The sequence below is a fragment of the Bidens hawaiensis genome, unplaced genomic scaffold (assembly GCF_021521415.1).
Source record: "Bidens hawaiensis isolate Kalapana, Puna unplaced genomic scaffold, B.hawaiensis_p1.1 tig00015201_1, whole genome shotgun sequence".
NCBI classification, from domain to species: domain Eukaryota; kingdom Viridiplantae; phylum Streptophyta; class Magnoliopsida; order Asterales; family Asteraceae; genus Bidens; species Bidens hawaiensis.
In genome coordinates, this window is record NW_027492350.1 from 156,401 (window position 1) to 180,635 (window position 24,235).

At 34.7% G+C, this 24,235-nt stretch overlaps 1 protein-coding gene and 1 pseudogene across 2 annotated transcripts; one reads left to right on the top strand and one right to left on the bottom strand.

The window, feature by feature from the left end:
- Positions 1 to 9,692: 9,692 nt before the first annotated feature.
- Positions 9,693 to 11,363, bottom strand: LOC143548581 (deSI-like protein At4g17486 pseudogene; annotated as a pseudogene). The gene is made up of 3 exons (XR_013137980.1): positions 11,234 to 11,363; positions 10,253 to 10,540; positions 9,693 to 9,871 (listed from the first exon to the last, which is right to left on the bottom strand). The product of XR_013137980.1 is annotated as a deSI-like protein At4g17486 pseudogene (transcript).
- Positions 11,364 to 20,421: 9,058 nt separating this feature from the next.
- Positions 20,422 to 23,423, top strand: LOC143548570 (uncharacterized). Its single transcript, XM_077039687.1, has 5 exons — positions 20,422 to 20,545; positions 21,553 to 21,903; positions 22,572 to 22,621; positions 23,066 to 23,118; positions 23,206 to 23,423. Exons 2-5 carry the CDS (start codon positions 21,671 to 21,673, stop codon positions 23,356 to 23,358), a joined length of 489 nt encoding a protein of 162 aa, XP_076895802.1. The 5' UTR covers positions 20,422 to 20,545; positions 21,553 to 21,670; the 3' UTR covers positions 23,359 to 23,423.
- Positions 23,424 to 24,235: the final 812 nt, after the last annotated feature.

Here is a 24,235-nt window from a genome sequence, read left to right on the forward strand (position 1 = left end):
ACGTTGGATTTACTCATAAACACAGTTCTAAATATCAGAGTTAATTAAAACATTTACGCGGAATATGAAACTTTCATAAAACATTACATAACAATTCATAATCATGTCTTAAAACATTCCTCTTGTCTTTCAAAATCAAAACATAACTTATAAAACATATCAGATCATCAGATGCCAGGCTCTTGCTCGGTGCCATGTGTCTCCTCAAGCGAGCTGCCTCATCCTACTCACCTGCGTGCATACTAAAAGTCAGCTACGCTGAGTGAGTTCTAGATAATCACATAATCATACTATTCACATAACATAATATTCTTTCATTCATACTTTCATACTTTCATACTTTCATACTCTCATACTGTATTAACTTACTGTCATATCTTACGTTATAAAGAGCGTTACGCCCTACCTTCCTCGAGTATTATTAGGGCTCGGTACCCTCCTTCCTCGAGTATTATTAGGGCTCGGTACCCTCCTTCCTCGAGTATTATTAGGGCTCGGTACCCTCCTTCCTCGAGTATTATTAGGGCTCGGTACCCTCTTTCCACGAGTATTATTAGGGCTCGGTTTCCCTCTTTCCACGAGTATTAGGGCTCGGTTTCCCTCTTTCCACGAATATTAGTAGGGTTCGGTTCCCTAGTTCTCGAATATTAGTAGGGTTCGATTCCCTCTTCGTTACCATACAACCATACATCATACCTCGAGTATTATTAGGGCTCGGTACCCTTTTCGTAACCATACAACCGTCCTTTCCTTCTTTTATTAACATTATCACATTCATACACATAAGCATACATATCATATCTACATTCCTGCTAGCGTACAACTTGGCAGTACGTGCAATATCCGAAGATCGTTCACGCACCATCAAGCAATCATTCGTACATAACATACCTACCTTATACATAACTTTACAACCTGACAGTACGTGCAATATCCGAAGATCGTTCACGCACCATCAAGCAATCATTCGTACTTACATATTATTCACATAAGGCATACACTTATCTCTTAGGATAAGCGTATTAACAAACATATTGAGTATGCACACAGCCCCGAAAACATAACACATAAGTGGGGCTAGAAACTCACCTGGATCCTGTTACGCTCGCCGTTGATTGTAATTCCTTTCTTTAACTGGGCTCGGCTAACTGTATAATATTTACACATATCAATTACTACTACTACTATTACTACTACTCATTTTCGATAACCGCCTTAACACATTTTCCATTAGGTTTTTAATTTATTTCATAAACGAACTTCACTTCAGGCGAATCTTGGAAACAACTTGGTTCTGGCTTGATTCGATCGAATAGGGACATATTCGATCGAATCTGAGGCACACTCGATCGAACTAGACACACACTCGATCGAACCAGTTGGGAAAACTCGTTCGGTCGGACATGGCACTTGTTCGATCGAATAGGAACTCGTTCGGTCGAATATGCAGCTTATTCGGTCGAATAAGATGGAGACCATTCGGTTGCTTCCCTATTCGATCGAATGGACTGATTCGATTGACTCATTCGATCGAATGGACTGATTCGATTGACTCATTCGATCGAATGGACTGATTCGATTGACTCATTCGATCGAATGGACTGATTCGACGCCTTCAAGCTGGGCGACGGAGAAACCTACGGGTTTTCCGGATTTTCCAGATTTTTGACCCAAAATCGAAGTTTTTGACATGGAAATGTTCGGGATTGAAAGGGCTATCGATTCCCAGTGATTTTAAACATCAAAAGTTGCATTTTGACACCAAAACAAGACGGTTTTTGACCCGAAAACTCAAGTTACGAAAATGGGAGTTTTTGCTCGATTTGAGGCCGAAAATGGTTATGAAAACGGATGATTTTCGAGAGGGACTTACCAAAAACGATTAGGAACAAGATTGTGGACTCGGATTTGTGATTTGAGAACTTTCTCTCTCTAGTTTCTCTCTCTAGAATTGAGAGTGTTTGGGTGTGGGAGTGGAAGGAAGTTAGTGAAAAATGGGAGGTAGGGTCTTGTGGTAGTAACTCTCGAGCCCACGGGCCCAAGGCCCATTCTCATTTAACCCATCTTACGTAATCTAAGCCCATGACCCGTTCCTTACTCGATATTAAATAACTAAAACGTGAAATCACTAAACATAACTTTCTTTTATTTATCATTATAAAAATTTTAGGATGTTACAAGTCTTCCTCCCTTAAAGAGGTTTCGTCCCCGAAACCTAACTATTACATAAACAAACTAGGGTAAAACTTGCGCATCTCATCCTCAACTTCCCAGGTAGCATCTGATCCCTTGCGGTGTTTCCATATCACTTTGACCAAGGGTATAACCTTATGACGAAGCTGCTTCTCCTTGCGATCAACGATCTTTATCGGTTGCTCGATGTAGTTCAATTGTTCATCAACCTCGATGTCCATTAATGGCACGTGAGACTTGTCATCATCTAGACACTTCCTCAGATGAGAGACATGGAAGGTTGAATGAATTCCTTCTAACTCATCGGGTAAGTCCAGTTTGTAAGCTACTTCACCCACACGTTTTACAATCTTGAACGGTCCAATGTACCTCGGACTCAACTTTCCTCTTTTCCTAAAACGGATAATCCCCTTCCAAGGCGAGACCTTAAGCATCACATTGTCACCAACGTCAAACTCAATTGGTCGTCGCCGCTTATCTGCATAAGACTTTTGTCTGTCTTGAGCGGCTTTCATTCTTGCTTTGATCTGATCGAACTTTGAAGACGTTTCTTGAACCACTTCTAGGCTTCCCATTTCTTTCTGACCAATCTCACCCCAACACACCGGGGTTCTACATCTTCTACCGTACAACATCTCAAACGGTGGCATACCGATACTTGAATGGTAACTGTTGTTATAGGAGAACTCTGCCAGATGCAGATGATCATCCCAACTTCCACCAAAATCTAAAACACAAGCACGTAGCATATCCTCAAGGGTTTGGATCGTCCGTTCGGACTGTCCATCAGTTTGAGGATGATACGCCGTACCGATGTTCAACCTCGTCCCCAAAGCTTCATGAAATTTCTTCCAGAACCTCGAAGTAAACCGTGTATCCCTATCAGACACGATCGATAACGGTACTCCATGCTTGGTTACCACTTCCTTGATGAGCAAGCTTGCTAACGTTTCTGACGAGATGGCCTCTCGTATGGGCAGAAAGTGAGCACTCTTGGTCAAACGGTCCACAATCACCCAGATGGTATCATGTTGCTTAGCCGTACGAGGTAGCTTAGTTATGAAATCCATGGTGATGTGTTCCCATTTCCACTCAGGTATCTCTAGCGGTTGCATCTTCCCATAAGGCTTCTGATGCTCGGCTTTGACTTGTAAGCAAGTTAAGCACTTACTAACATAATCCACTACATCATTCTTCATTCCTGGCCACCAGTAATCTCTCTTCAGGTCTTGGTACATCTTTGTAGCTCCAGGATGGATTGAGTACCTTGACTTATGAGCTTCATCTAAGATTCGACTTCTAAGATCACCATGGCGTGGGATCCACATACGGTCGAACCTAGTTTTAACTCCATGAGTGTTTTCCACCAACTCATCTTGCTGGCCATAAATCCTTTCTTTCTTTACTAACCCTTCATCTACTAACACCTCCGACTGCACTTTGATGATTTCTTCAAAAAGACTTGAGTTCACAATCAGCTTGTATGACTTCACTGTTGCAAGGACTTCCTCATTCTTACGACTTAGCGCATCAGCAACCACGTTAGCTTTACCGGGGTAATACTTAATCTCACAGTCGTAATCCTTTATCAATTCTAACCATCTTCTCTGCCTCATGTTCAATTCTTTCTGCTCGAAGAAGTACTTTAAACTCTTATGATCGGTATAGATAGTACACTTAGTGCCGTACAGATAGTGCCTCCATATCTTAAGAGCATGCACTACAGCTGCTAACTCCAAATCATGCGTCGGATAAGTACTTTCATGGACCTTCAACTGTCTGGACGCGTAAGCTATCACCTTCCCTCGTTGCATCAACACGCAACCTAATCCTTGATGCGAAGCATCAGCACAAACAACGAAATCCTCGTCACCATCGGGTAGAGTAAGGATTGGAGCTTGCGTGAGTCTCTTCTTCAATTCTTCAAAGGCTTCTTCTTGAAATTTTCCCCAGCTGAATACTATCGACCTTCGGGTCATACCGGTCAGCGGTGCGGCTATCTTGGAGAAACCTTCGATGAATCTCCTGTAGTAGCCGGCTAACCCTAGGAAACTTCGTATATCAGTCGGATTTTGCGGAGTCTTCCAATTCGTTATCGCTTCAATCTTAGCTGGGTCCACGGTAATCCCTTCAGGATTAATCACGTGACCTAAAAATTGCACTCCTCTTAGCCAGAACGCGCACTTCGAAAACTTGGCGTACAACTTCTCTTTCTTCAGTGTCTCCAATACCTCTCTCAGATGCTCAGCATGGTCAGACTCGTTCTTTGAATAAATCAATATATCGTCAATGAAGACGATAACCGACTTATCCAACATCGGCCGACACACCCTATTCATCATGTCCATAAATGCTGCAGGAGCATTTGTTAGACCGAATGACATTACGAGGAACTCGTAGTGTCCATACCGCGTTCGGAACGCTGTCTTAGGGATGTCTGCCTCCTTCACCTTCAGCTGATGGTAGCCTGATCTGAGATCTATTCGTGAGAACCAACTTGAACCTTGCCGTTGGTCAAACAGATCATCGATCCTTGGCAAAGGATATCTATTCTTTACCGTAAGCTTATTCAACTCACGATAGTCTATGCACATTCTCATACTTCCATCCTTCTTTTTCACAAACAAAACCGGTGCGCCCCACGGAGAAACACTCGGTCTTATGAAACCTTTGTCGAGGAGTTCTTGCAGTTGTGACATCAATTCCTTCATCTCGGACGGTGCTAGACGGTAAGGCGCTTTCGCGACGGGCTGGGCTCCTGGTACTAGATCTATCTGAAATTCTATCTCTCGCTCAGGTGGCAACCCCGGAAGATCCTCAGGGAATACTTCTGGGTAGTCGCGCACAATAGGAACATTCTTCATTTCTTTCGTCTCGGCCGTAGCGTTGACAACATACGCCAGGTAGGCTCCGCACCCCCGCCTTAACAAACCCTCGGCTTTTATCATCGAAATGACATTAAGCCCACAACTCTCCTTATCACCATAAACCGTCACCGCACTACCATCCAATGACTTTAACCTTATCATCTTACTTTTACATACTATCTGAGCCTCAAACTCAGACAACCAATCCATACCCAAAACTACGTCGAACCCTCCCAAGGTCATAACGTACAAGGTAACCGGGAACTCATGCCCTTCCAATTCTATTTTACAGTTCTTAACCATATTCGTTATTTTAACCGAAGTGTCACTAGCGGTTTCTACTATCAGGGTCTCAGACACTCGGCAACATATCATTTTAGCTAGTTTACTAAATGGTGTGGCTACGAAACTTTTGTTTGCGCCCGAATCAAATAATACAGTAGCGGAAACACCGTTCACTAGAAACGTACCTGTGACAACATCCGGAATCTGCTTGGCTTGTTCTTGAGTCAGCATGTAGGCTCTGGTTCTTTGCCTAGCTTGACCAGCATCCTTCTTCCCGCTACCTCCAGCCTCACCATCGGTGCATTCCCTCGCCATGTGGCCTGTCTTGCCACATTTGTAACATGCTGGTTTTGCACTGCACTCATTGGCATAATGTCCTACCTTCCCACACTTATAGCAAACATTCGACCCAACTCTACACTCTCCAGCATGCATCTTTCCACACTTATGACATGTATCCGAACCCTTTCCCCATCTACACTCACCATTGTGTGCCTTGCCACAGGTCTTGCACGACCTGTTCTCCCAAACTCTCGGCTGCTTGTTCTTAGGGTTCCACATCTGGGTACCGGGTCGTTTAGCAGGAGCGACCCATTTCTTTTCTTTCTTCTCATCTCCCACCACCACATCATCCGCAGTTAAGTCTGCATAGACCATTTCTGCGAGTTCGACAGCAGAATCGAAAGTAGCAGGTTTACTTGTCCTGACTAGCATGCGGACTCTCTGTGGTAATCCCCTCACGTAACACTTGATCCTTTTAGCCTCGGTGTTGACCATATCAGGCACCAACCTAGACATTCGATTGAACTCGGTGGTGTACTCACGATGTGTCATCGTCCCAGCTTTCAAGTTTAGGAACTTCATCTCCGCCCTTTCAACTTCGGCGTCAGCACAGAACTTCATCATCACTAACTCCTTCAGATCGTCCCATTTCATCTCCTTGATCTCTTCACGGGTCTTCCTCTGCTCCACACTCTCCCACCAATACATAGCTTCATCCTCGAATGATTGAGTAGCATAACCTACCGCTTGATCGGGACGGCACTCGCTAATGCGGATAACCTTATCCATGGCGGTTATCCACTGAAGAGTAGCGATCGCGTCTCCTAGACCAGTCAGCTTAGGCGGGTCACAACCTTTGAAGGACTTATAGTTGCAACCGCCTCGGCCCCTCCTCCTATCATCAACCTTCACAGATCTTACCTCGCTTGAATCGCCCCTTTCCCTATCGTCATTCTTCCTATCATTACCACCAGCCCCTTCAACAGTTCGTTCACGGCTTCCAGCAGATCCTTCAGGGTTCAGGTTCTTCACAGCAGCAACTACAGCCTGAACAATGGCTGCTTGAACTGCAGGGCTAAGTTGAACTTCCTCGTTGTTGTTCTGGTCTCCTCCAGCTGCGCTTCCTTCATCTTCGGTGTGGGAAGCTTCTTCTACCGAGGGTTGCCGAACAAGACGAGGCCTGCCACGACGCCCAGTGCGACCCCCAGTTTCAATAAATTCTCCAGCTCCAGCCATCAGTATCCTATATGAGAAAACACAAACATCATCACTCAAGGAACTATTTAGTACAAGGATAGTAAGGCTAACAGGTAATAACAGTGGCCAGTTGTGATTAGCTGATCACGTTACTTTCCGTGTCCTATACACTTCCCTTTATGAGTCTATTTGTGCTGGTTCTACTTAAGCAGTTTGTCAAATCAAACAATCAATTATTCCTATCCCTGACGTTCACATATCTTTCCTTTCTCATTAATATATATCATTTAATCATACACCTTACCTTCACTGATCTTGCTTGAGCGACACATGGCATTCTTGGACTGGCATCTTCTTTCCTTTCTTACTTAAATCTCATACTCTGTTCGAGTCTAAGCATGTAGGATGCTTAAATCTCTCGAACTTTGCTCTGATACCAACTTGTAAGGCCCCGTTACCGGTAGCCCTACTTTCCACGTTGGATTTACTCATAAACACAGTTCTAAATATCAGAGTTAATTAAAACATTTACGCGGAATATGAAACTTTCATAAAACATTACATAACAATTCATAATCATGTCTTAAAACATTCCTCTTGTCTTTCAAAATCAAAACATAACTTATAAAACATATCAGATCATCAGATGCCAGGCTCTTGCTCGGTGCCATGTGTCTCCTCAAGCGAGCTGCCTCATCCTACTCACCTGCGTGCATACTAAAAGTCAGCTACGCTGAGTGAGTTCTAGATAATCACATAATCATACTATTCACATAACATAATATTCTTTCATTCATACTTTCATACTTTCATACTTTCATACTCTCATACTGTATTAACTTACTGTCATATCTTACGTTATAAAGAGCGTTACGCCCTACCTTCCTCGAGTATTATTAGGGCTCGGTACCCTCCTTCCTCGAGTATTATTAGGGCTCGGTACCCTCCTTCCTCGAGTATTATTAGGGCTCGGTACCCTCCTTCCTCGAGTATTATTAGGGCTCGGTACCCTCTTTCCACGAGTATTATTAGGGCTCGGTTTCCCTCTTTCCACGAGTATTAGGGCTCGGTTTCCCTCTTTCCACGAATATTAGTAGGGTTCGGTTCCCTCGTTCTCGAATATTAGTAGGGTTCGATTCCCTCTTCGTTACCATACAACCATACATCATACCTCGAGTATTATTAGGGCTCGGTACCCTTTTCGTAACCATACAACCGTCCTTTCCTTCTTTTATTAACATTATCACATTCATACACATAAGCATACATATCATATCTACATTCCTGCTAGCGTACAACTTGGCAGTACGTGCAATATCCGAAGATCGTTCACGCACCATCAAGCAATCATTCGTACATAACATACCTACCTTATACATAACTTTACAACCTGACAGTACGTGCAATATCCGAAGATCGTTCACGCACCATCAAGCAATCATTCGTACTTACATATTATTCACATAAGGCATACACTTATCTCTTAGGATAAGCGTATTAACAAACATATTGAGTATGCACACAGCCCCGAAAACATAACACATAAGTGGGGCTAGAAACTCACCTGGATCCTGTTACGCTCGCCGTTGATTGTAATTCCTTTCTTTAACTGGGCTCGGCTAACTGTATAATATTTACACATATCAATTACTACTACTACTATTACTACTACTCATTTTCGATAACCGCCTTAACACATTTTCCATTAGGTTTTTAATTTATTTCATAAACGAACTTCACTTCAGGCGAATCTTGGAAACAACTTGGTTCTGGCTTGATTCGATCGAATAGGGACATATTCGATCGAATCTGAGGCACACTCGATCGAACTAGACACACACTCGATCGAACCAGTTGGGAAAACTCGTTCGGTCGGACATGGCACTTGTTCGATCGAATAGGAACTCGTTCGGTCGAATATGCAGCTTATTCGGTCGAATAAGATGGAGACCATTCGGTTGCTTCCCTATTCGATCGAATGGACTGATTCGATTGACTCATTCGATCGAATGGACTGATTCGATTGACTCATTCGATCGAATGGACTGATTCGATTGACTCATTCGATCGAATGGACTGATTCGACGCCTTCAAGCTGGGCGACGGAGAAACCTACGGGTTTTCCGGATTTTCCAGATTTTTGACCCAAAATCGAAGTTTTTGACATGGAAATGTTCGGGATTGAAAGGGCTATCGATTCCCAGTGATTTTAAACATCAAAAGTTGCATTTTGACACCAAAACAAGACGGTTTTTGACCCGAAAACTCAAGTTACGAAAATGGGAGTTTTTGCTCGATTTGAGGCCGAAAATGGTTATGAAAACGGATGATTTTCGAGAGGGACTTACCAAAAACGATTAGGAACAAGATTGTGGACTCGGATTTGTGATTTGAGAACTTTCTCTCTCTAGTTTCTCTCTCTAGAATTGAGAGTGTTTGGGTGTGGGAGTGGAAGGAAGTTAGTGAAAAATGGGAGGTAGGGTCTTGTGGTAGTAACTCTCGAGCCCACGGGCCCAAGGCCCATTCTCATTTAACCCATCTTACGTAATCTAAGCCCATGACCCGTTCCTTACTCGACATTAAATAACTAAAACGTGAAATCACTAAACATAACTTTCTTTTATTTATCATTATAAAAATTTTAGGATGTTACAGACATCATCTGATATCTCAATCTTATCTAGCAATCTTTTAATATACACTTATATTCAGAGCAATCTAGTCTGATTCTCACGCCGGAGGGTGGTCACAAGGAGGAACCCCCCCCCCTTCTCAGTGACGAGCTTACGGTGTCTGTTTTGCAGGTCCCCTGAAGAACAACTCTCTGCTGGACCTCATTCCCGTGGGAAACATTACTTAACCCCCAGATTATCTATAATCTGTCCAGGGTTCACTTAGTGTTTCTTCAGGTGAAAAACTACAAGTCGAAGTCGACATACTCCTTAGCTTCCTTGTTTCGCCTTCGTTATGCACTTTGTTATCTTCAATTCCAATTTTAGTTGTACTTGTACTTGTACTTGCGGGAATTATGCAATTGCACATAAAACCTGTAACATGTCACAATGTCACAAAAAACAGATTAGGGCCCATAGACTTATTAGGCTTGTATATATTGAATAATAATTTAGTAATCCCTCCGCCCCGGTTAAAGTGTCTGAGTTTGATAAAAAACACAAAATTTAAGGTAGATTAAATTATTGTTTTTTATGCTTACCAAATGACAGTAATACCTTTGGAAATTGGGTCCATAAATATTGTTTATTAATGTTAGTTGTGTGTGTTTAAGGATAAACTTAAAAATTGGCTAATAAATTTTAAAAGTAGACAGTTGTAACGGGATAAATAAAAAACGAAATGTGGACACTTTTAATGGGACGGATGGAGTAATAATCAATTCAGTCTTTCTTAATCTTACACTTACTGCATACCTATTCTAGCGAGGCGATTGATCCAACTAGGGATCGATTTACGGGTGAGTCTAATGCATACATCATTGCAAAAGTGATTGCAGTTTTTGGTGATGAGATTATATGAAACTCCTTTGTAATCATCAGCTAAATCTTCCATAATTGTTCTTACCTCTCTTAGTGTCTTTTCCGTCCATCCGATCAGGATCTGCTTCCTGAACGTAAAACCTTCGCATTGCTTCGGTTCTCCCTCGAAAATTCCTGTCGTATCTTGTTCATGACACCCGAACGCGTACTCAACTCCATGAACTAATATCACGAAAACAAAATTTAAAAAAAAAGTTTAAACAAAAAATAAATAAAATAAGTTCGAAGTATTTATCGGTCGTGCTAAAGGTACACCACCCCATCTGATATCACACTCGGACAGTCGTTTTGACCAAGAAATGCCAAACTTTAAAAATTATTGGTCAGACTTCAGAACAGCTGATTGAACAATATCCAGACGGCCGTTCTAATAACTGGAAGTCAAACTATAAAAAAATTATTGGTTAGAAACTTAGGTTAACCATTTGAACAATATTCAGACGACAGTTCTAACCATAGACTATCAAACTTTTCGTCAAAACGGTCGTCCAACCTCTATCTAATATCACGAAAACTAAATTTCAAAAAATAAAATATAACAAGTCCGAAGTTATTTTATTGCTCATGCTAAAGGTACACCACCCCATATGATATCACATGATTAAATTGTCATCCACAAAACACTCAGACAATCATTTTAACCAAGAAAAGGTCAAACTTTAAAAATTATTGTTATTCAGACGACCATTTTAATCACTGGAAGTCAAACTTTAATAATTATTGGTCGGAACTCAGAAGTCAGAACAACTGTTTGAACAATATTCTGATGACTATTTTAAAACAATATTCAACATGTTTGAAACAGTGTGGAATTAGATGTCAGACTATGTATATAATAATATAAAACAATCAAACCTTGTACGCCGGAGTGGTATACACCGAGACCGAGCCAATACGCGTAGCTGTTAGCGGAGGTGAGATCGTATACATTGAGGTATACGGGCACCGATCCTTCCTTTCGGCATTTTGTCGAGTTTCCTCTACACAATATTTTTCAGTTGCAACTGATTAATGTTTTGAAAATATGAAATGCATTGGTTGGATTTGAATGCAAATGTTGGAAATGATATTAATATTAATATGCCGGAGAGAAAAGAATCGATGGAAGTTGGTGTCTCCGGTAAGATATATGAGTATTAAGTATAGCATCCTCTGCTTTTTGGCGGGCCACCGTCACTCTTTTATATATGTATGTAGTAAAATTAAAAGAATCTATTCATAAATACGATAATTTTAAATTATATTTATTTTTTTAACAACGTTTTTTCCTAATCGACTTTTTACGAGATTCAGTCGTCTCTGGTTATTTGACGTTTCATGTATGTCTTGCAAATCTCTCGCAAATTGCCTACCTTGATGTAGACATTGAGGCTTGAACCGACGACATCTTCTAAGAGAAGCAACTGGGCTACCACTTAGCGAGATGACTCGTGATAATTTTAGAAACAATATTAATTAATAATGCATGAATATGGGGTTTATCTCGGGGTGTAAACAAGACAAGTTGAGCCCCAATCTTAACTAGGCTTGAGCTCGACTTGTTTTAGCTTATAAGAGTTTGAGCTTGAGCTTAACTTGTTTCGAGCAATTTTAATATAGCTTGAGTTGGGCTCTGAGTCGTGCTTTTAAGCTCGAGCTCGGCTTTTGAGTTGTGTTTTTAAGTTTGGCTTAGACTCGGCTCATCTGTATATTTTTACTTTATATACGTTCTAAATTATTTTATATATTTTGACAAACCATAATGAGCCTAAGTTCGGCTTGGGCTCGTGTGCAGTACCCTAACGAGCCAAAATTCAGCTCGAGCTCAACTATGCAATGTAAAAATTAACAGGAGTCTGAAAGAGTTCAAACCTAGAGTACACAAGGCTCATTAAGGCTCGACAAGTCTAAACAGTCTTCACATACAATGCATGAGATCGTGGTCGATAACTTAGCGATTTTTATTTGAGGCTTGGACTCAACTCATGCTTGACAAAGCTCGGCTCAATTTGAGTTTTTTTATTGACCCGATCTTAGACGTCTTGACTTGTTTGCACCCCTAGTTTTTTTCTAGGCTAGTAAATTTGCAAAATTAAGCTAGAACTAAAATTCACATTTTGTAACGTATTTTAATATTTAGATGATAAATATTTAATGGGTGATTTTTTAATTATAAGGTAAAATAATTTTATTATTGATAATTTAGTGAACACAATAAAAACTTAAAAAGTGTATTCTTTTAAAAGATGTTTGAAGATATTATAAAGTAATAAATTAAATGTATTTATTAATCAGAAAGTAAGAGGCCGATGATTATGTGTGGTGGAGAAGTGTGATGCTAATCAATGCAGGGTGGAGCTTGAATAATAATAATAATAGTGTATTTCGATGATCTTTGATTACTGATTAGGTTTCTTTTGCTATCTTTCTTGATAAAATTTGTTAAAAAAAATAAACTTTAAATAACCAAGGCATAGTTTCGGAATTGACTTGTTTGTAAATGAGCTTATTTAGAGTAGTATTTAGAGTAGGGGTGAAGTCGCTCGTTTGATTGTTAAACCATCATTTGAAAAGTAGAGGGGGCTATGATTTGACATCTTAACATGTACCGTTCGTTTGACTAATCATCAAATGGCCGTTTGATAGAGGGTGTGGGATTAATTCGGGGTAGCGTGTCTATATCATATTATCCCTTCATTAAAACTTACAAAAACAAGCGAGTCGTCTAGCCAAACCACAAATAACTTGAGCGTTTTATAGCCGATATCGAGCTCAAACTGCAGCTCATTAAAAATAAATGAATCGTATCAACATGACTCATGACCAAACTTTCGTTGATGATAGATAAAAAAAATTGTTTGAAGAGTTGTACAATATGTAGGAATGAAACTATTTTCATTTTTAGCTTGTTTTTAAAAAAAATAATAATAATTAAATGATAAATATATAACAAAAAAAACAAGACAAGAACAGTACAATTTGGTCCCTCTAATGTACATTATCATCCGACATCCGCCCTTAAATTATGTTGATTTTCTTTTCTTTTGGTTCTTGTATTGGATATAAAGGTGCGACACATTTACACTTCACATTTCAATTTGGTAACGATTAAATGTGTTTCATGCATTTATACTATATGTTTCTTTCTTGCTTTATCTTTAAAATCTTTAAAACCAATAGTGGTTGATCTTCGTATATATGATTTGTTAGCATGTCATACGACCTGTATGGATCTATAGGCCCGTGTGTCTTAAGTTTGTCAATTTGGCCGTTTTGGTCCAACATGTAGTTTGACGTATTGACGATTTTGGCCCATTAGCAGTTAACTTTTCATGTATGTTCAATATTTTTAGATATAACGGCTTTCACAAATATAGCTAGTGGTTCGATTTATTTTTTGTTTAAACTGGTCGAACTAAAATGTTGATGCCCAAACTAACTATTGTTTAATTTGTACTTATTTGTATATGGTTTTGTTATACATTACATTTTGAGTATGACACATTGTGGTGAATGGTTGTTGTGTTTCACTGCTTATACATGATGATACATGACATGTTGCTTTTGCACTTTGATTTTATGACACCACGTGGTCTTGATATTCCAATGTTCTCACTTAAATTCTTTGTAATTTTGTTATTGTGTTAGACTGCCTATAGTCAACATAAGTTAAGCAAATTATGGTAAATTATGTCTTTCATTATAAGTAAACCATCTTACTTGGTTCATGATAAACATTTTATACTAGGTTATTGTCCCGTGGGCGTCACGGGTGGAAATATAGAAATCGTCTAATAAACACATATAATTTCAAACGACAATATTTCCCGTCCTCAAAAGTAAGTTAATAGAACTTGTCTAAATTCGAAGGATAGACAAAGTCTATTAAATCAGATATTGGATATAATGAATTGTTAATTAGAAGATCATCGAAATTTGTACATTCATCTGTCGTCATTTGAACCCCCCCCCCCCCCCCAACATTCCCTTCACCTATATCCAATAGTCAATTCACAAATTATTTTATCTCTTCAACATGTAAGGATTGACATCTAATTGTGAGCCTCGTGTTTTTTTGATAGTTTAAGTACCTTGTGCTTTTACAAGGTGTAGGAAGAACTACTTGAAGTGTAATTTAAAATAAACATGAAGAAAATTCTATACAATTTAACTATTTATTTAACAAAAGTATCATAAATTTAGTATCTACAACTCCCTAAATATTTCCTTGTATATAAGGTTTACACTTTAATTTGTAATTAATCAATTTAAAGGTCAAAATTAAATTAACTATGCAATTAATGAATATAAAATAAGAAATTATCTTGCATTCAAATTCCACTGTCAATCTCCTGATATGTAATTATAATAAAAAATAGTTTATAAAGCTTTCGATAAATAAAGTAAAAAACCTTATACAACAAACACCAAATAAATTGAGGTTTTTACCTAACACCCGATTAGAGATTGAGAATGAGATGATAGTTTATATAGCCTTTTGATATCTTATTTTCCATTAGTAAGATACTAATAATGTATTCATTTTTTAATACATACAAATGGTAAATAAAATAATTTTTAGTGGTTCTTAAATATTTAGTAGTAATTGAAGCTTACTATTGTATAATAGTATTATTCCTCCTAACCATTATACCTCAACATGGGGCGTCATCACGATAAAACTGCCTCAAAAAAACTTTTAATAATTCATACAAAAGTCAATGATATAAATTTAAGTAAACATAATAAATAAATTAAATATGAAAATATGTTATTAGGCTTGGTATCAAATGTTGTGAAACTGAATCTCTTAATTTATTTAAAATAAAAAAAGTCAAACACATTTTCCCATTTATATAGAGAATAATTAAAGATTTTAATTACAATTAATTCATAAACTGATGATTTTGCATAATTATGGTAAATTGAATTATGTGGTTTTGGTAATTGAATGTGATTTTAATCCGGTTATTCAAATGATTTTGAATTTTGGGATATTTAATGATATTAGAAAAGTTAGTCTCAGCATTTTTATTATAGAAAGTAATTAATTTTGATAAATGACTATCATAAAGTAAATTAAGAAAACTATTAAATGATTTATTATAAAGTAAATTATCCCTTATTTAGTAAACATCATTTTAATAAAGAAATATAGTATATACATAGGCTTAATTAATTGTATCATATCCCGTATAATAAACATCCTTTGAAGTTAGTTTATACATTTATTTTTAATTAGTTGACTCAATTAAAATTTTTCAATTTCATATCCCGTCTCTAGTAAAATTTATTTTAATATATAGGCATAATTAGTATACATTATTTTTTTATAAAGCTAAACAGAGTTATATTCTAGACTTAATTATTTATGTTATTGTTAACTGGGTCTAATTTTAGACGTATGAGAATTGACAATTCATACCAGTTACCAAAATTCGTTTAATTGATATAATTAATTATACTAATGGTAATAAATATCAATTACTAACTTATTCTTGTACATTACTAATTTTATGTTCTAGCTTGAAATATGGTGTAGATTTAAACGTATCAAATTTAATTATATTGTAATTAATTGTGCTTAAAACATCATATCACCTAACCTAACTAAAACACGTATTATAAGAATCGTTATAAAAACGTAAATACATTAATTAATTAATAATAATAATTTACTGGTTACCTTAATTAAAACACGGTAATTAAAAAATTATAATAAAGACATATTAAATTGGTCAAATGTATTAAAGATTTTATAATGTACGTGAGCACCGGATTATTAACCATATAATCTATTTCTGTAAGTGGTCAATAATTCGAATTTCAAAATGGTTCAAATAAATAATTTTTATTATTCACTTAAGGAATTTAGTTGAAATTGACATTAAATTCACAATAACTTTAAATATTTAGAAGAAACTAATATTTTTTTTATTTAATGCATGAATATTGAATAATTATGAAATGAGTTTATATTTATGGATGGTACTCGAAAAAATAAAAAGGGTTGAAAAAATTAGTCAAATTAGGAATGAGAATTATGTTTAAATATGTAACTTTTATTTAAACCTATTCAATATAAATGGTTAAATTGAGTCAAATCGTTAATTTATTCAAATTGTTGTTATTTAAACCTATACAATATAATCAAATATGTAAATGTTATTTAAACATATTCAATATAATTGGATTTTGACTAACAACAATATAAGATTAATTATCTTACTATAGATAATTTAATGTATTATAGAATAATCAACTAAATTTCATTTCGTGATTATATAATAATCAATTAAATTACATAAATTGTGAAAAATAAATAAATACATGAATACTAACATAAATATAAATAAATATTAAACAAAAACAAATGACATCTTATCAAACAATTCTCAATCCATGAAATTAGCTATACCAAGATGGGGACAATAACCTGAAATGATAAAATTATATATTAATATTAATATCACATGATAAATATATTACAAATTATGGAAGATTTGAATCATGTGAAAAAATGTAAAATTGATGTTATAACTTACAACCGGAAAATTTGAATCGCGTTACCGGAAAAACGAAATAGTGAAGACCTCCATTGAATCTTCGATTTTGATATATAACCTAAAAAGATTATAAAAAAAATCATATAAATATTAATATAAATACAAACAAAAATGGAAAATTATCAGTTTAATCTTGGATTTTGATATAGAATCTAAAGATATTATAACAAAGTAATATAAAAATTAAAATAAATATAAAACGCTACCGGAAAACCGTAATAACTTCAACATATTAATTCAATATTGGATTTTGATTTACAACCTAAAGAGATTATAAAAAAATTATATAGCAATTAAAATAAATATAAAACATTATCGTAAATCTTACCGAAAACAATAGAACATTACCGGAAAAACGTATAACAAAATTGGACATTACCGGAATATAGGAGACGGTTGAGGAATAAGCCGAGAGAGATAGAGAGAGATTAAAATGGCTAGGGATTTGTTAGTGTAAGAATTACCGTATGAATGTTAGGTATTTATACATGAATTTCCTATTGTAATTAGAAACAAAAAATTATGGAAACTCAATTAACTTAAAATAAGGACGAAAATTAGGGAATTAGGATTAATTATTTTTTAAAATTTCAATTACTAAAATGTAATGTTCATAAATTAAATATATACTATATTTAAATCTAGACTATATTTAAATACGAATTAAATATATACTATATTTAAATCTATGCTATATTTAAATACGGAATTAAACTTATTAATGTAGTAATATAAATTACTAATTCAAAAATTGAGATCTTCTTTCTAGAGGTGAAAAATTCAAAAAAAAAAACAAAAAAATCATTTAAGAACAATAACACTTTTAAACCAAAAAAAGAATATAAAAATGGACGATATAAAAACAACACAAAATAAAAACCTTAGACACAAAGCTAATGGTGTTTGCTAAAGAGAGTTTGAAGGTGTAAGAATTACCGTATGAAACTTAACTATTTAAACGGATTGAATTATGGTTGACTAAATCATAAAAGGAAGGTATACAGGGAATTGATTAGAAACAAATAATTAGGGAATTTCAAAAAAATTAAAAAAACTTAAAGTAAGAACGATAAGTAAAGAATTAGGATTACAGGATTTTCAAATTTTGAATTTACTAAAATGTAATGTTCCAAATTTAGATTATTATAAATATAATATTATTTAATATAAATTTAAATGTTGACTATATTTAAACAAACGGAAATAAACTTATTAATGTAAAAATATAAATTAGTAATTTATTTATTTACAAAAATATAATTAATCATCAATTATAACACCGTATATATGTAATTTATAAAATAACAATGTCTATAATATATAAAATTACAATAAATTTTTATATAATGAAGTACTTAATCATATGATTGAAAGTTATAAAAATAATCAACATTTAATTATATATGTAATTCATATAAGGTGTGAAAAAAGAAATTACTAATTTTGTTTTTATTTATTAACATTAACACATTTTTAATGCAATTAATAGAACACTAATTATCAAATCCAATATAATCAATTAGAATATTTAAAATTAGCACCATATATTTAAATCAATAATTGAGAAATTTAGAATCAGTAAACAGGTCAACATTTGTATTTATAGTAAATCTTAAGGATGGTTAATAAATTCCTTAATCAATTGAGCCATTAATAATTTAAATATTGTAATTAATATTAATATATTTGGTTGCAATTTTATTTTTACGTCAAATTTATTAGTTTTAATTTTATATTTATGTAAAATTTATGTAAAATAATGATTAGTTAACCGATTGACTGATCATCCGTAATTATAGTAAAAATTAATGAGGTTAAATCATATACTTAATCAAATAATCAAACAAGCTACAATAATTAATTCAAATTTAGAAATTTCGTAATTATACAATTTCCTTAACCAAAGGGGTGATTTTTTCCTAAATTTTACGATAATGGTACAAACCGGTCAATTTTATAAATTTTTTTAAATATAATAGTAGAACCAATTATACTAAAGTTAAATTCATATTCTCTCTATATTGAATCATATTGATGAAATATATATTAATTATCTAAATTATATATTATATATTATCTAAAAACTATTAAACCTGCTGAGAAGAAACAAAGAGTGTGAATAAAATCAATCATCAATTAAAAATAATAACATAAAATTAGTTTCAAAACATATTTATACTTATAATATACATAATAAATAAATCGTAATTAATTGTTAATTATAATTATTAAGTAGAAACATAATTAAAAAAGATTCAAAATTCAAATTCAAAATTAAACATTAAATGAAAGATGGAAGAGAATACTTTAAGAGCATTGATTAATCTTATTTTAATTTATTATTGATTTAATTAATTAAGGTGAAAAATGGAGAAATAGAGAAGCTATTGATATACATGGAAACCTAGTGAACAAAAAAAAGATGAAAAATGAAGAAGCTATTGATATACATGGAAACTTAGTGAACAACCAATAGAAAGAGGGAATTTTGACATAAAGTTTATTGCTTTAATAGTATATTTAGATTTAAAAAACATGATTGAAAATTCACACTGTCTTTGAAGATTCTAAGCTTTCAAAAAATACTTACTAAGTTACTATAAGTCTTGTTCTGTTAGACCTAATCCCCTTAAATTTTATATGGTGAAATCTTTTATGCGTAGTAGTTGTGACATTTGTTTGACTTTTAACCTGTCCTTCATTATTAAATTATACAGTTGTTTTGCCCTGAAGGTCAAGATGGTTATATCAAAGTTTAGTAAATAGTAAAGATAATTACCATGTTTAGAATGTAGAATGTGAACCAGGGTTGTCAACGAGCCGAGTTACTTACGAACTACTTAAGATTCGATTGTTAAAAAGCTCAAAACAACCGAGCTTTTCGAGCTCGAGCCTTAGGTACTTTTAAAATTGATCTATTTTGAACTTCTATTTATTACTTTCACATTACACAATAAAGCTTCAGGGCGTTTCCGAGAATCGTTAAAAAATTTTAGGGCTAAAGGTTAAACAAATTTTGGGCCTTAAGTAACGGTTTTTAACAATTAAGTTTTTAAATGAACTTATTTGGTTGTAATTTGAGTTGGACAATTTTTTTGTATGTTTTTTTTAATGAAAACATGCTTAAATGAGTTGAGTAATTGACTTTAAACAATTAAAATACATATTTTTTTGCATAAAAATATACACAATTTTTTTTAGAAAAATCAGCCCTACTAGATGATCAAGCAGGCAATCGTCAACCACCATACCCTCCTTCAAACCGGCAGTGTTAACCTTGAGTTGAGCTTTGACTCATTTAAAGTACTAGACGAGCTCGAGCCAACTTACACTTGTTCAAGGTTTTCCTTTCAAAACATATAAAAATAATTAAAAAAAACATATATAAATTAATTAATAAATAATAATCAAGCCGAGTCTCGGTCCATGCTCAAAAAAATGACTCATAAGCGAGCTCGAGATCTAGAAAAGAGCAGGAGTTCAAGCTCAGAGACTCTCGGAAGTCAAAACGAGTGTGAATTAAGGGAAATAATTAGGTTTTGTTCACAGAATCGTCTTCTTCATCACTTTCCGATTATTACCAGACACGATCCGTTTCCATTAATTTGTTCAAACTCATCAGGTTACTACTTATTAGCATTTACCTCATTCATTCACGTTTCTAATGGATACCTGTAAGCTAGGGTTTCAAGTTTTTAATCTTTTAATTCGCATTCTACGTAGCTTTAACATTTGCTTAATAAATAACACCTTCAGTTGCCGTATTATATGTACTAGTGCTGTAATTTGTTCATGTTCGTCCGTTAAACTTTTATCGGATAACCGAACGGTTCACCAACAGCTAACCGAACGAAATTTTCTTGTGGACAGTAGTTGTCCATATAATATTTTAACTATTTTCTATTAATATGTAAACGAAACATAAATAATTGAACACAAACGGACGTTTACGAACATAAATGAACTAACGAACGAATGAAACATGTGTTCATGTTCGATCGTTTATTAAATAAACGAACTTTGTGATGAACGGCTCACGAACAGTTCACCGAAGGTTCGGTCCGTTTACATGCATACTTGTTCGTGTTCATTTTGAAAGGAAATTAACTTTTCGGGAACGGTTCACAAACGCAAACGATATTTTATTTGATTTAGCTAATCGAGAGTGGCTGGTGTCAACGGTTCGGTCCTGCTACCGAGTACCAAGTGGTGTTGGTGTTTTTTTAGTTTAATGCTCATATTCATATGTTAATTTTACATTTTAGTTAATCATGTAATACTCGTATATATTTTTGATTTATATTTGTTTTATAGTTAATAATTTTGCATGAGTTTATGTGATAAGATTAGAATAGTCTTTAAAAAGTATTAAAAACCTTTAATGAACAAAAAAGGACGTAAACGCGAACATTATCAAGCGTTCACATGGCATATGTTCGTGTTCGTTCATTTTGTTAATCGAACGAAATCGGAATTTCCGTTTTCATGTTCGTTCGTTTATTAAACGAACAAGCGTAAACAAACTTTCCGCTTAAAAGTTCACGAAGAGTTTGTTGAACGTTCGGTTAGTATACAGTCCAATCAACCAATGTATAGCAGTACTCAAATAACTTAATTTGTTGTTTGCAGGAAAATACAAGTTGCTTATTTATGTTGATGGCGTCACTAATTAAGGCACAAACGAGTTAATGTATGGAGGAAGTTTTGAATCTTTTGGTTCGATCTATCTTTATCTTCTGCTGTTGAAATGATGCTGCGAAGGGTTGGCAGGAGAATAGGGATAGTGACATTGGGAAGATTTAGGCAACCAGGAGGTAAATGTTTATCTACCGATAAAAAACCTATCGTTGAACCGAATAATAATGGAGAAAAGAGTGATAGTTTAACTCATCATGACTCGTATCGAGACCTGGATAAGCTTGATTTCATGACTGCTGCCAAGATTCTGTTCACCACTCCGCCTAAGAAGAAGAAATTCGGGTATCATTTTTGTTCGTTTTTTTAACTTTTAGGCAGTAATTGAGTTCTTGGCCAAGTTGTGATATGAATCTAGTTTAGCCATTTTATCAGGCACCTTGCATGCAATCAAAAACTAACAACGCGTGCCACATTTTTCTTCACTTTGTGGCACTCGTTTTTTTCGATCACTTGTGTATTGTGTTTGTAGATTGCATATGAGTTATGTTTTTTTCGATCATTTGTCTTGTAGCTGTTGATTAGATAAGCAAATGCTTGAGAGGTTCTCTATTTAGTTATTTTTTCTCACTATATTTCAGTTAATGAAACCGGCTAATCACTAGACAGCTTCTGTTATGCAACTGGTGTTACTTTCTGTGTTAGTTTCTTGGTATTTATTATCAGTCACTTATGAGACTAAATATAAGCAAGATTTATGATTTAAAAGCTCATACCTTACACATGGTTTGAACAATCTACAAGATTTATCATGAACCAAATACCTGCGCCATTAAAAATGTAAAATTACTGCAGACAAAATTATGGATGCTCTATATAAATTCTTGCTATACAAAGTAGAATGACAATCATCAACTGATCAAAGCATATGCTATTTGTTGACCTGGTCTTATGAATTTGTTGCACATGTAATGTAGTGGTTTTATTCACACTTTTTAGTGTCTGATTCACAGGCTTGATTTTCATCTGGTTCAGCTCTTCTTTGTTTGCTTGCCTTCACTCGGTATATATCTCTCTCTACACATACACACATACATATATAAGCTTTCAAGTCAAAACTCATCCAATGAGTATTTTTTAAATTGTAAAACCTTGTGAATCTTTTACTTCAGAAAGTTAGATTATGATTAAAATTAGATAAATATTGTAATCATACCTGACACTAGTTATTGATAATATATATATATAGGAACAGGTTCAAGAGGGAACTCAATAAAAGTGGGGAACCGGGGAACTCTTCAAATACTAAAAAATTCATTTTTCATGTAAAAAACACATTTTTACATAATCTTTATTGAGCTTTTTACATATAAACACATGTAGAAGCCGTTTCCAAAGTTTTTTTTTTGTTTTAAATTTTCAGTTAAAAAACGGTATTTTTTTTAACAATTTATATATATATATAAAACTTTTTGCACATCTAATGGCTAGTTTTTTCTTGTGACAGCCGTCTATTTGGTTGCTCAATATGCTCGTCACGAAATGAAAAAAATGGATGCGGTAACTAAACTCTCCTCGTTATACTTTAATAATCTTCCACTTATTTCTTGGTTATTCATTTATCCGCCCATAAAAAAAATATTGCAGGAACTGGAAAAGAGACGTATTGAAGAAGCCAAGAAGTTGAAGGCAACCGAAGACGAAGTACTAAAATCTAATCCGCATTTATTGGAGGTAAAAGAGAGATTAGACAGCTTGGAAAAAACCGTCAAGGAGATGGTAACAGAATCCAAAAACTAAAGAAACATGAAAGTTTCAGAGAAAAAAGAAGATGACAAAAAAAAGCAAGTAACCAGCCCTGCAGTTGAACAAGACGCACACGGGATGAGAGTCAGACCGATGATAAGAAGTAAACCGCAAAATGGGCTCGGGTATGAGTCAGATATCATGAAGAAATTTTTTGATTAGCTTTAGTATAAGCATTTTTTTGGAGATATCAAATATAATATTATTTTCCTTTTGAAGAATATTTGTAACCGACACTCGGTCATGGTTACGAGTTGTGGACCGATATATTCTGGGAATGTATTAGTTTTAGAACATTCTATTGTTACGGTACTGATGTATTTATTAGAGTTGATATGGTTGATTGTCGATGCTCAAGACGCTTACGAAGATAGATATTACTTAGAAGATAGTAATAATCATAATCAAAATAAAATTGTTGTAATGCCATGTAAACTTAAAAAAGTCTTTCAATGTATGAAGTCTTTCCCTCAAAAGTTTCTATTTTGATCAATGCAGTGTTCAAAATCAGTTCCAAATGATAACCCCCCCTAATTATTATATGATCTGATCTTCCTTGAGGCTTGATTCATTGTAATACATGCATACACGGTGAGTATTTAAATGAGAACAAAAAAGAATGTCGAGAATTGCGAGAACTACATAATAATACACTTGTACCTTTTGCTTTACGTGTTATACATTTGATGGTTATATAACCACTTACGATCTCACCGCATTATCTCTATAAACAATTAATGCACAACGTTCAAGTGATTTATACCGTTCTCAACATAAAACTGATTATGAAAAAAATCCTCAGCTTCTTTGACAGCCAGGTCCATTTTCAGGAACGTACAAGTAGACTCAATAGGGTGTGGTCTTTGTGATG

Bases quoted from the DNA above. Each gene is read 5' to 3' on its own strand.
- LOC143548570 (XM_077039687.1), top strand. From the start codon at position 21,671: ATGATGCTGCGAAGGGTTGGCAGGAGAATAGGGATAGTGACATTGGGA. The intron at 22,622-23,065 runs GTATATATCTCT...TTCTTGTGACAG, and splicing joins TGTTTGCTTGCCTTCACTCG to CCGTCTATTTGGTTGCTCAA. The intron at 23,119-23,205 runs GTAACTAAACTC...AAAATATTGCAG, and splicing joins AAATGAAAAAAATGGATGCG to GAACTGGAAAAGAGACGTAT.